General features: G+C 43.7%; 1 protein-coding gene across 1 annotated transcript in view; it reads right to left on the reverse strand.

The window, feature by feature from the left end:
- The window catches only part of KDR (kinase insert domain receptor), a 32,324-nt gene extending 19,823 nt beyond the window's left edge, over positions 1 to 12,501 (reverse strand). The window contains exons 1-14 of the mRNA XM_027885539.1: positions 12,411 to 12,501; positions 11,084 to 11,174; positions 10,387 to 10,583; positions 9,090 to 9,214; positions 8,614 to 8,782; positions 7,230 to 7,369; positions 6,847 to 7,015; positions 5,290 to 5,401; positions 5,034 to 5,197; positions 4,075 to 4,231; positions 2,863 to 2,983; positions 2,191 to 2,299; positions 1,107 to 1,451; positions 167 to 313 (exon numbers count right to left, since the gene is read on the reverse strand). Coding sequence (XP_027741340.1) covers positions 167 to 313; positions 1,107 to 1,451; positions 2,191 to 2,299; positions 2,863 to 2,983; positions 4,075 to 4,231; positions 5,034 to 5,197; positions 5,290 to 5,401; positions 6,847 to 7,015; positions 7,230 to 7,369; positions 8,614 to 8,782; positions 9,090 to 9,214; positions 10,387 to 10,583; positions 11,084 to 11,174; positions 12,411 to 12,462 — 2,098 coding nt within the window. The 5' untranslated portion in view covers positions 12,463 to 12,501. The remainder of the gene's footprint in view (positions 1 to 166; positions 314 to 1,106; positions 1,452 to 2,190; positions 2,300 to 2,862; positions 2,984 to 4,074; positions 4,232 to 5,033; positions 5,198 to 5,289; positions 5,402 to 6,846; positions 7,016 to 7,229; positions 7,370 to 8,613; positions 8,783 to 9,089; positions 9,215 to 10,386; positions 10,584 to 11,083; positions 11,175 to 12,410) is intronic.
- Positions 12,502 to 12,988: the final 487 nt, after the last annotated feature.

A 12,988-nucleotide genomic window follows, 5' to 3' on the forward strand; every position in this document is an offset into this window, starting at 1 on the left:
CTGGAAAAAAATCATGATTCTTAGTTCTTTTTATGCCATTTTTATGCCACTTTTTTATGCCACTTTTTTGTTAAAAATTCAAAATTAAACTTTCCATGGTGAACATCAGCAGTGAGTCCCATGAAAGAAAGCCTTTAAATGATAATAGCAAAGGAGCAATCCTCACCTGAATCTTCCACAAGGGTCTCGTTATTTTTAAACCACGTGATAGTTGGAGGAGGAATGCCATTCACTGTGCATGACACTTCTATAGTTTCACCAACGTTTGTCGTTTGATTTTCCAGATTTCCTACAAGTGTGGGTGCCGTGGGTTCTGTTGGTTTACAAATACGATAAAATTACAGACCATTGAAAAAAACATCCAGATCATAATTAAAATTCCACATGACATGATAAAAACATAATAGCCAAGAAAATTTCAACAGTGTTGATATAACCTGCTCTAATGGGTTTGTAACTGCTTCGACTGCTGAGGGAAGAGGGAATAGTTGAGAAATTGCTTCCTTCACGTTTCTATTTCCACAGCCATGGCAAGAGGTCTGATACTGTTGATCCACTAAATGTCCATTCAGGACAGGTCATGAAAATGCATAATCAACCTAGACATCTAGGTCCCAAAGCAAAGTCATCACTATTTGTGTGCAAAGCTGACTGATTATCACCTTGCATTGTTTGTGTCTGAATACCAGTATCACTTCATGGCAGTTTTAATTTATAGACACTGCTTCAGACTCAAGAGTCAGTGACACAAAGCAATAGCATTAATGCTGTGAATGCACATGTGCAAGTAGACCTACAGAAAAAAGTGTGTTTTGAAAAGTGAAGTGGAGAAGTTATAATACATGCCATTACTTGCGCAGAAGCCAAACTCACTGTGCACAGCACAGTGTCTCGCTCAGTGTTTCCTCACTGGTACTCATGAAATAGTCCCTGCTGCCTGGACAAGCCCCAGAAGTGCATGTTACAATAAGAGTCTAAATCTATTTAATAAACTGAGTGCACCATGAAGCAAACACATGTAAAGCCTGAAGATACCAAAAACTGACACTACTGCAGTTATTTTCATACACAGCCACTCATTTTGGTTCACAGTAAGAGATCCCTACCTTGAACAGTGAGGTGCTTCACCAGGCAGTGCTGTGTTTTAGCTTTTTTGTCCTGAGCAATGCAAACATAGTCCCCTCCATCCTGGAGGGAGATGTTACGAAGGATGAGCTCTAAGGTGACATTTTCACCATTGGTATTTGAAACTGTCTCGTTCAGCTTCTGGAGAGCATTGAGGTTTTTGCAAACAGGCATGGGCAGTCCTCCAAAGGGAGTCTGTGAAACATGAGCACTGAGTTTGTACCATGACAACTTCTCAAAGGTGAATTTATCCGCTGTGCATTGTAAGGACATGTTATCCTTCTCTGTCAGTTGATTCCGAGGCTGTAGACTAATTTCAAGACCCCCTGAAAGTTAAAAAAGTAAAAGAAATTCCTATTTGGTTGCGCATTTTGTGGCTAACATTACCTTGAAAAAGTAATTTTGGAAATATATCCTTTTTGTCATGCTATCTAATTGTAAATGAAGAAAAGAAAGGCTGAAAAAACCCAATCAATCAGTCAACTAATCAATTAGCTAAGGAGTACAATCTCATTAAAAGCAATACATTTCAAATAGATCAAAGGAAGGCCTGTGTAATGAATAAAGTTACTCTTCCCATAGAAACTTATAGCAACTGAAGACAATTCTTAGCACTATCTTATAGATCATTTTTAGATTTGGATTAAAATAAATTTTAGCACAGGAATATGGGTACTGATTTTTAAGACTAGAAGCTCTCTGCCACTGGTTTTGGAAATTTTAGACTTAGCTCTTACAGTCTTTACTCATTTTGTAACACTACCGTGATTTCTCTGTAGCTCTTTTAAGTGACTGCGAAAGCCCAGCAATAATCACTCTTGGGTAAAAAGTGCCCATCTTGCATGATTTTCATAGGACCACCACTCCACTGATGCCAGTTGAACTAATCACTAGGCTCAAATTAGGCAGTGACTTTGAAGGTTGCCTAAAGAAAACCTAAGGAAAGCCTAAAATCCTGCAGAATGAAAGGATTTTATAAAGGGCAGGGAAAACCAGCATTGAAGTGCCTGAAACAGATGAAATAACATTATTTTAACACAGTTGTCCTCAACAGGGTACACTTACTGGTCACGTGGAAGGAGATCACTCTCTCACTTGACCCAGCCTTGTTTGTAGCCGTGCATCTGTACAAAGCAGATACATTCGCTGCTTGAATCATGAGGGTGCTCACAGTCTGCAAAAGAACAATCAAGCAATTTCATACTGTTATCAGTGCTAAAGTATGCCTGATCACCTCAACAGCTCTCTGCAGGTGTCTGCATAACCAAAAATCCCTCCAAAGCACAAATCCAAGACATGGCAGGAGCACAGTCCCCTCCTGAAGTTCACATTTTTGTCGGTAAGTGTGTAACAATCAGGCAAAAGAAAACAGGAAAAAACAGTCTGCCAGAAGGCAGAGTTTGGTATAGGTGTTAACAGATGCTGCACCCACAACTTTTTCTGCTCATCTCTCCAGCTTCTCTGATAAAGTTAATTGGCAAGATTAACTCATCTAACTTCAGACCACTAAAAGGTAAGCACTGAAATCTAAGTAAGTTATGTTCAGGTCAGTGTCCAAAGGATCTGAAAGAGCGTATCTCTGCCTCTGGGCTTCAGTAGGAGCTTGCAGGACTAGCTGAGAGTAGACCCCCAAGTTTAACAATAGGTGAAAAGAGTCTCTAGGGATATATTTCCAGACACATGGACTGCTGAACAGGGTTAATCATTCCCAACCAACAGAAAATAAAATATGCTAACCTTTGTTTTCCCAGCAATAGGAGCGACTCGGTTCTTAATTTCAATCTGATTCCCACCCTTTCTCTCTGAGATCACTTTCCATTTCTTGCATGCATATGGATTGGCTCCTGAGCGAACTTTCCTGAAATACAAGTAGACATGTGCATTAGATAAGACAAATGTTTGCCCTTCAAGAGAGTGATTTTGTGTGCTCCTTATAATATACAGATTTTTGTAAGTCAGATGCATCACTGGCCATACCCTGCATCTGGGAGTGTTTCTGGAAACATCTCTATTAAATTGCACCCCATATTCTGAGACCTTCATCCTTTGTAAAGCAAGGAGCCCCCAAGCCTAAAGGTGAATTTCCTAATTAATCTGCCTGTGTCAGCTTAATCGTGATCCTTGGAGGAAAGCAGCTATTCTGGGAACAAACCTCCATTCATAAATGGATGACTCAAATTGATTTAGTTCAAAGGAAGACAGAGAGACATAGAAATTGCTGAACTCCCTACAAGAATTTCTTGAGGACAGTAGCCATTGTGTAGGAAGCAACCAGGCACCAAAGGAAGAAACTAGTGGAATCATTTTAAAAACAACAACAGGAAAGAAGAATGCTTTTTTTTTTTTTTTTTGCTGGCCTTTTTTTTTTTTTTTAAAAAGGAAATCTGGGCTTATGGCAGGCCCAGATAAGAGAAGCTGCGTGAATCTCAGTCAGGCACTCTCTCTATCATTCCACAACATCAATCAGTGCACTTCCTCTGAGATACACTTTCACACAGATAAAGAGCACCATCACATTCAGCACTTGAGTGAAAGAAAAAACACACCGCAAGGACCTGTAATTAGCATAAACAGCAAATTTCCTCTGTTTGGGATGGAGTTTTGGGCCTGCAGCCCATGGGGATATCTGAGGGGAGGGCACACAAACAGCTGCATTTGAAACCCCATGCAAGTCGAGATGCCCTTCAAGAGAGCACGACAGCAACTTCACAGGCACTGCCGGATCCTCGCTGCGGGTGGCCCTTGCCTCTGCCAACAATGATGACCTTGGCAGAGCCTGCCTGCAACAATCTGCAAATTAAGTACAACAATCTTTTCTTCATTGGCCATTGGGTTTGCACCGAGTAACAAGCGTGGATAAAGGAGGCACCCAAAAAAAACCTCAACCCAACCCAACCATCCCTCAAGACCTACATATGCTGCAGAGGATTGCAAGGACTTGGCACTCACTGGGGGCTGAATGTGCACTCCTCCTCCAGCTGCCACTGCCAGAGGATGGCGGTGGGCGGTGGGACAGCGTAGACTGTGCAGGTGAGCTCCTGTGTCGAGCCGTACTTGTAGGAGTCAACGGGGGCCATCAGCGCGTTCTCACCAATCTGAGGGGGGACTGCAGGAGAGAGCAGCAGGTTACACCTCCTGCTAATTGCTCCCCAGCGTGCACGCATTAGACCCATGGTGAATAATTCACACCTTGACCCACATCCAAGTGCAACACAGAGCATTTCCAAGGACATGTTGGGAAGCAGTAAACCTGCCCAACACTTTGAGGATCAGGACCTCAACATACAATACTTAGGATCTCCTATAAAATCTCCCTTCATTACTCCATGGTTAAAAATGCAGCCCCTGGACTCTCACCACCATGCTCAACCATTAAAGGTATATTATTCCCCAAGCCTGATCCCACTGCACGTAGCCTCACTGCCCTTTCTAAGGCCTGCTGTCTTCAAAGTATAGGCTGCTTCCTGGGGAGCAGAAAGGAGGAGGTAGAGGAGGAGGAGGAGGGTTGTACAGGGTGGGACAGAAGAGGAGGGATAGCCTGTGTGAGGCAGGAAGGATGGGTGAGGCAGGACTGGGCCAGGATGGAGCGGGGTGGAGGAGGACTCCACCAGCACAACCAGCAAGACGGGCAGGAAAAGAGCAGGACACAGAGGCAAAGAATAATATACAGAAAAAAACCCAAACCAAAACATACAAAGTATCATCTCAACACCAGGAGTCTGCAGGTCCTTGACTGGCACATCCTAGAGCCAGGAGAGATGGGCCACCTCTGCCCTCTCAGGGCTGAGGTTCAAGTGCTGTTCTTTGGCACTTAAATCTTCACAGTTGTGGGATGAATTTAAGCCTAGGGATGATAGCATCCCACATCCACACGTGAAAGAGAGACACCTCTTTGGTATTCCACTTACCATTCACTAGCAGGGCAAACGTATGTCTTTTCTGCATCTTGTTAATAGGGTTTGTAAGGACGACTGTGTAATTCCCAGCATCCCTTTCAGCTGCTGCAGTGATCACTAATGTGTATCCAAGTTTAACTGTATGATTTGCATTGATGGCTTTTCCATTTTTATACCTGAAGAAAATACAGAGTGCTTTGAATATTTAAAGATTTTCTTTAACTAAGAACAGCTCAGTTTCTCAAACACATTATATGTCAGTTCTTACCATTTAGCCTCTGGTGAAGGATATCCTTTAAACTTTACGGGAATTTTGACTGTGTCACCTAGCCTTGTCTCAATCACATTCTCCATTCTCTCCAGATGAATAAAAGGACTTTCTGGATGGAAAAAAAAAATAAATAAAAATTAAACTAAATGGTCTTTCCACATGGACAAAAGTGTAAGTGCTCCCCATTTGGGTTAGCACTTAACAGGAGATGACAAATAGAAGCTAGTGACAAGATGGTAAAGCACAGTTGGTTCCAAACTGGGCTCTGAAAAGATGCCCCTGTGAAAACCTAGTCCTTTTCTTCACACAGAGGAACAGACCAGATCCCCCACCAAGAAGCTCTGGATAGCAGAGACAGGACTCAGCATTCAGGATGGTATGCCAGCTGTCAGACCTAGTGTCAGACCTGTATACATATATACAGATATATCATAAAACTCTACTCAATATACTTGTTCCAAGAAATCAGAGTATTCAAAACTACAGTGTGATAAAGTTAGATGCTTTATGCGTACTTGAACCACTGCAGTCACAGAGGATTTTGAAATTGTTTACATTACTCGGTATAAATTATAAACTTTGGGGTTCCCTTCCAACTCAGAATATTCTGTGAATATTTGTGAATATCTGTGAACTTGCATTCAGACAGTGATTAGCCTTTTGACTTGATTACCCTTTTGACTCAGATTTAGGACGGTACAGACTTAGTATCTGGTACACTCAGTATAGCACACATCTCATTTTGGCTCCTGAAGAGAAACAAAGAACCCAGGAGAAAATTCAGTATATCTTGAATCACTGTGCCCATAATAATTTTGAAAGTTTTTTGGTTTATTTAAAAAGGGCCATTAATATTCTGGCCCCTGAAATCAGAACTTCAGGAAAACCAGTCTCCTCCAAAATATAAACTCCTTTGTCTGACTCAGTGATTAAAAATGAGCCATTCTCATGCTGGCAATTTTTTTCTAGAAGAAAGCCAAAGGAGCTGCTGGGGCTGTGCCCAATAGGGGCTTGAGAACAGGCTGTAGGATGTGGCCTCGTACTTATCTATGCACTTAGCCAAAGTTGTTTCCTATGCATCATTTCCGTATGACCAAAACTCCATTTGATTCATCTATTCATAATGTAAAAGCTGCAAGTTTTATTTTCCTAGCTTCATTCATGCTGACCCAGACTCCTGTCTTGCAGAGCCACCAAAATCTAGCGTGAGGTCACCAACAGTGAGAATAGGCAGCCCTAATACAAAGCCACCTATGCAAATTCAGCTTTACAGGATCTTAAGAATGTCAACACTGAAGAGGATCAGAGTCTTACATCAGTTTATTTTACTGCCCACTTTCCAGTAGGATTCTACAGCTTTCAGTAACACACAGCACCCTTTAAAATCTTACTAGCTAAGCTTGTGGTATAAAAATAATTGCATAGTAGTTGCAAGAGAAAATACTGCAGCTGTAGTTTGGTTCATTTGGGTCATTTGATTCATCACCTTCTGCATCCCAGTAATTAATCCCAAATCTAAAACAACAAACAAAACTGAAGCGGAAGACGTCATACCATGGATAATGAAGTCACTGCTGTTTTTCATGTTCATACGCCCACTGGATGCTGCGCAAGTGTATCGACCTTTGTCTCTTAAGGACACACTGTCGATGGTAAGGGTGCTTACAAACTTCTTTATTTCTCCTGCAGTGGTTTTTACATCCCTAATAGTGGCACGTTTTTCCTGTAAGAGAAAAAAGACAGAGGTGTTTGGAAATGTCATAGTTACTCCTTCCGCCACCTTTTGCACACTTGTATACAAATATACTTGTATACAATACACCAGCAATTCCTTTTGTATTATCATCTGCTTTGACAGCATTTTAAAGGGGAAGTGAAATTATACCTAAATCAAATTTTGTTGTGATGGGGGCATGTAGAAGTTATTATGACTTTACCTTGATGGAAGGGTAGTCCCATTTAAAATCAATTCCTACATTCAGCTCTGTCCTTACAGTGCAATTGAGAACAAGTTTTTCTCCCACTGCCAGCTCTACTTGGGAGTGGGGGTTCATTGTCAGGTCATAAATTCGGTATCCTAGAGGCGGAAAAAGGCACACACAAAACATGGGGGTAAGAAGAGGTTTCTTTATGGCACTCAGCACCAAATTTCCCAGATGAATCCATCAAAATTCACCCTGAAACCCCAGCTACAAAAAAGCCCCTCAATGCCCCAGTGCAGCATGGTGATGGGTGTACAAAGGAGCCTGCAGAGAAGGGATGTGCCCACCCTGAGCATTTCCCAGCTGAGAGCCCTGTCAGACAGTGACACAGCAGAATGTAAACACTTGATCATAGCCCCACTAGTGGTGGGAGAAGGCAGGGAACTGTGACACACACAGTTCCTCTGCTTTAGACACAACTTTCTTATCCTTATGAGAACTAAAACTAAAGGAGATACATACCCATCCTCAACAGTAAGCGGGAACTTTATATAAAATAACAGTTGGGCATTCACAAGATTATTCAAAATTTACTTTGTGCAATAAAATATTTAAAATATTTCAGAGCAGAATATTCTGAATGAAGAAGTTCTACAGGTATTCTGAATTTTCTCCAAGTCAGAGTGGGGACTTCTGAAATTGATAGAGAGGCAAGCACCTGCTGCACAGAGTAAAGAGTGGAGGGCTGCTATGCCTTCCTGACAAGCCAGGCCAGACTGCCTTGGTGCCATTTGGACACTTGAAATGGTCACTGTGTCCTCAGCTAAAAAAGAAATAGTTGCTGAGTTTCAGCTCAGGCTTAAGCCTCCACAGAATCATTGTGTTATTTCTGGGTTTTGATGAGCAACTGACAAAATATACCAAGAGAGCACAAACCCCTGTGAGAGTTGGGACACAGGTCTTTAAGGAGATAAGACCACCTAGCCCTTAGTGCGACCTTCAGATCACCCCCCTTCCCTTAGTACCCCCTCAGAGCAATTTCTTTCCATCTGCTGCTGATGGATGCTTGCCTCCAGTTCCCTTCAACTATGACTTGCATCCTGGATAACTGATTTTAGGAAACAGGCTTGCATTGTCAGAAAAAAAACCCCACCAAACCATTAAAATCCCTGGCATCTATGTAAAACACTAAAAATAGAAGCACTTAACCCAACGATCAACCATAAAGAACACAATACATTGCATTTAAAAGAAAAGCAATATATATCTCAACATCCATTTTGCATTAGCTGCATTGTCAGTATAGAATAACCTAGTGTCCGACTGAATGTAATTGGTTCAGTATGCTGTAGCAAGAAAAAGAACATTGGCTATAGAGAAATAAAAAACTTTGGCTTACCTACAACTGCGACTATGTATATCACAGACTGGTAGCTTTCATCATCTATTTTAGCTTCACAGAAGACCATGCCCGCATAGTTGATTAAATGACTGGGTATAGTGAAGCCTTTTTTATTATTCCACGAAATGGATTTACCATCAGGAACAAATATCTTTTCTGGATATTTCTGTTTGAAATGTTGATAAAATATAGAGTCAGATTTCACAAATCAAACAACCCTGAATTTTCACCTCCAACATTTTCCATAACTGCACGGTCCCCCTTTTAACATCCTAGCTCAGGCGATCGGTACGCACTTTGAGAGCACAGGACCATAGACGAGTACAGTTACAGCACTCACCTTGCAACCACAGGCTGTAAAATTCCCAAGGATGGAAAGAAGTTTTTAAGAAATGTATTTGTACTTCAAGCAATCTATTTATGCCACAGTGATTTCAAATAACTTTTGAAAAAATAACAAGCTTTTTCCTTACCGCATGTAGAGATACATTGAGATTTGATACAGTTCCAAGGCACGGCACTACCACAGTTTTGTTCTTAGTGATGTACACAATGCCAAGCTGATCACTAACTGAAGTCACAAATGGCGATCTGTAATCTAGAAGAGCATTCAATTGATAAGTGGACTTATTTGTCACATGATCATGGAGAAAACTTTTCCGGTTTCATTCTTTCCCTGTGTATTTTTTCTCTAATCAGTTTTATTATTTTCTGTGTGGTGAAACACTGAAATAATGAGCCTAAATGAGGAGTACATATTTTGATAGACACCCCATCCCCCAGACTTAGAATATCATTATTCTCAAAATGGTTATCAGCAGCAGTGCACACTTTGGAAAATGGCTTCCTGCCACTGCAGTCCTTTTGCCAACAAAAAACTGATTTACCCTAGCATGACTTTCCTTGCATAAGTATTACAGGAAATATCAGTTAAAAGTAGTGACATGTTACATTGGGTCCCCTGATGGCAGCATCCTTTTCAAAGTCAGACAAAAAAAAATTAACTTCATGATATAAAACAAGGTAACTCATGTACATAATAACATTTCATTTCTCAAAATCGTAACTTTAAGTTAACAACAAAAAGGAAACAGGACACATATGGAAATGAGGGTGAAGCCATAAGTGCAAAAAAGGCAGAAGCCTCAGTGGATGCATGTACTGAAGCTGAGCGTATAACGGGAGGCTTTTCAGTGTCTGTGACACTCAGCTGCGCTGTCACCAACAAAACTGACAGTCTGAGTTTGAAAACTGAGCTCTTATAGCCTAAATAGGTTTTACCACCACAGTCAGCAAATGTACGGAAGTTTATGTTTTGGGGTTTGGGTGTTTTTTTGAGGGTTTTTAATGGTATCAGTACAAATTGTAAATGGGATTGGATCTGCCATTTTTAACAAATGTAGAATCTCTGTAATCCTCTCTCATATAAAACTCCTGCTCAGGTCAGTAATAGCTCTGCACTCATGAGGACAGGCTCAAAGCTCAGTGGAGATATGTATGCTAAATTCTGGGTGGAGGAGAATAGCAGACCATGTACTGCATACAGCAGGTCAGTTCAAAATTATAGGTGCAAAGGCTTTGCTTTTGTGTTGAGGGCAACTAGCATACTGACAATTACTCAACATGAAAACAAGGAAAAAGTTGAGGATAAAAAATTCTAGGATTAATAAATTCTAAATTCTAGCATCAAAAATGTTTTGAAACACTTGATATCCCTTTTTTCTCTTAAAGCTAGGGAAAAAGACACCTGAGAGCTGTGTAAGCACTTACCTTGAACATAAACATAAATGGTTGTAGCTGCCTGATTGTCCCTGTAAAGGCATCTGTAGTCCCCCGTGTCATTGCCAATGACTTTGAGAACAGTGAGTGTCTTGCAGTAGGGGCCATCACTGCAGTCTGTCACAGATATACGCTTCTCAGCACTGCTCTGGTTGCTTGGCCAGGACCACTCCAGTGGCCTCTGACCGCTGGGAAAGCAAATGTTAGAGGAGCATACGTAAGTGATAAGCGGCAGTACTGGTGTCTGGGTGGTGAACCCCAGCCCCACTAGTCGCTATGGACAGGAACAGACTTCACCCCGTCACGCAGAGCATCAAGTCATGGAGAATACGTTCACATACTCAAACTATTGTCAACAGTTATAAGGAAGCTGCTGGAAATTTACGTTGTGATGAATCTAAGTGACAAAGCACCCAGAAGAGAGCATCGAGAGTACGGGTCACCAGCGGGCTCCACAAGGACCCAGCTGACGCTTCCTCCTCCCAGTCACTCTGCACTCCCCAGTTCTCTCTTACTGCAACTCTCCCAGACAATTTCTAAAGCCTGCCAGGGAAAAGTGAGGCAGGAGGCACAAAGGGAGTGGGGAGAAAAAGGAGTAACAACAGATCACATAGTTTGTGATTCTGTACAAAAACTCTCTACATAAATTACCAATCATCAAAATCATGCTAAATAGATTTGTCCTTACCTGCAAGTAATATTTAGTGTGTCATTTGCCGTTATTGTGAGGACATCTTTTTGGATGCTAAGGGTTGGCTGATCCAAAGAAATAAATAAACCTGCAAAAAACACGTAATTTAAACCAACCCAATAAGCAAAGTAAATGCTACTCAGTCAGAAAAGTATTATATCTAGGAATATGCAGCATGTTTTAAGTGGACACTTTCACATCAGCTACTTAGCAGTGAAGGGTAAATAATGACTTTTCACACATCCCAAAAAGTTCAAAAACTCTGTCATAACAGGAAGCAAAGGCAGATGGTCAGGAGCTAGCTGGAGAGCACTACAATTCAGCCAGCCAGGGTGGAGTTCCTGTTTTCTTGCATTGCCAACTTCAAGGTCTAACAAGAGGATGTGGGACATTGAAACGAAGTGAACCTTCATGTGATGATCTCACTCCCCTGGGGATTACCAACTTTTCTTACAATAAATTGAATATACTTTAGTTCTCTGAGACTGCTGATCAATGAATTATGTGAAGAAACTATTTTAAAGTTTGTCACAAATTTGAGATCCCATGATCTCCTAAGGTTATTTCTTTCCTCCTCAGCAGTTCGGCAAAAATGTATTACTACCACACTATTAGCACAAGGGCTTGCATCGCACCCACCCAGAGGCACTGGCGCTTATGAGAGCTGTGATCTGGGTGGCAGTGCTTGCTCTGAGGCACCAGCCCAGCCTCTGCAACATCTGGGTGTACCACAAAGAGCGACTTTCAGTCCGCCGTGGATGCTCCCGTCACCGTCAGGAATCCCGCCTCACCAGGGTAAGTCGGCAGCTCCAACCGGGACAGCTCGGCCGGCTACAGCGGGCAACGAGAACGCGCGGACAGATCGCGACCTTCCCTACTTCGCTAGTATTTCCCCGTGCTTTAATCACTTGCATTCCGAGCAGGTTCTTGATGACGGGTTTCCCGCGTTTGGCTTCAGGGACATTTTGCTCTCGGAAACGGCAGCTGATGCTGGAGCCAAGCGAGTAGGACACTATGCCGTGGCAGGCAGTCCTCTCCGACGAGCCAGCACCAGCCGGCCGGACAGGAGAGACCAAGAGGACAGGACAGGAGAGGGCAAGACAGGAGAGGTCGGCAAGCCCGCAGCCAGGGGCGTCCCGTCCCACCCTGGGCTCGCAGTGCCTCATCCGCTCAAACAGCCCTGACAACTCCATGGCAAACCCGCACCCGCGCCGCCCTCGGCACCCGCTCATCTCCGCCACCCCACTCCTCGCGGTCCCGTGGGGTGCCGGACCCCGGCGGCTCCCCGACACACACGGGACAGTGGGAATCCCCAAGGGCTTACCGGGAGCCAGGCACAGCAGGACCGCCAGCAGCCGCGCCGCACCGAGCTCCATCCCGCGGCCGCCGGGGCTGCGGGGAGCAAAGAGAACCCTCTGCCCGACGGCAGCCGAGCTGAGCCGAGCTGAGCCGAGCCGAGCCAAACTGCTCCGCTCCGCTCGCCCCGCACGGCTCGGGGGATGCGGGACCCCGGGGAGCGGCGCCGCCCCTCTTGTGCCCGGGGCAGGGCCCGGGGAGAGGCCACGCCCACTCGACAGTGGCCCCGCCCCCTCGGTCCTCCCGGCGCATCCCGCCGGGGATGCCCTGGTTTGGAGGGGCCCCAGGAGCTCTCCCTCCTTCCTGCTCGGCGGCAGGAGAGCCTCAGCACTGAAATTCAGCGTCGCCTGGTGCTTCGTCGTGTGCGTTTTTGGAGTTTCTTAAAATCCCCTCAGTAGAAAAGATCCCCATGCCAGCCCCATGGGCCACTGTCGGTGGGACACACTGATCTTCCTGCTGGCAGCGACTTCATCCCACCGGGTTTGTCAGACGGTGTCAGTGCTGAGTCCGCAAAATGGGAGTCTCCTAATCACGTAGCATGTACCC

Source organism: Empidonax traillii, unplaced genomic scaffold (genome assembly GCF_003031625.1).
Source record: "Empidonax traillii isolate 1590-97213 ecotype Southwest subspecies unplaced genomic scaffold, ASM303162v1 scaffold167:size2001844, whole genome shotgun sequence".
Taxonomy (NCBI): Eukaryota; Metazoa; Chordata; class Aves; order Passeriformes; family Tyrannidae; genus Empidonax; species Empidonax traillii.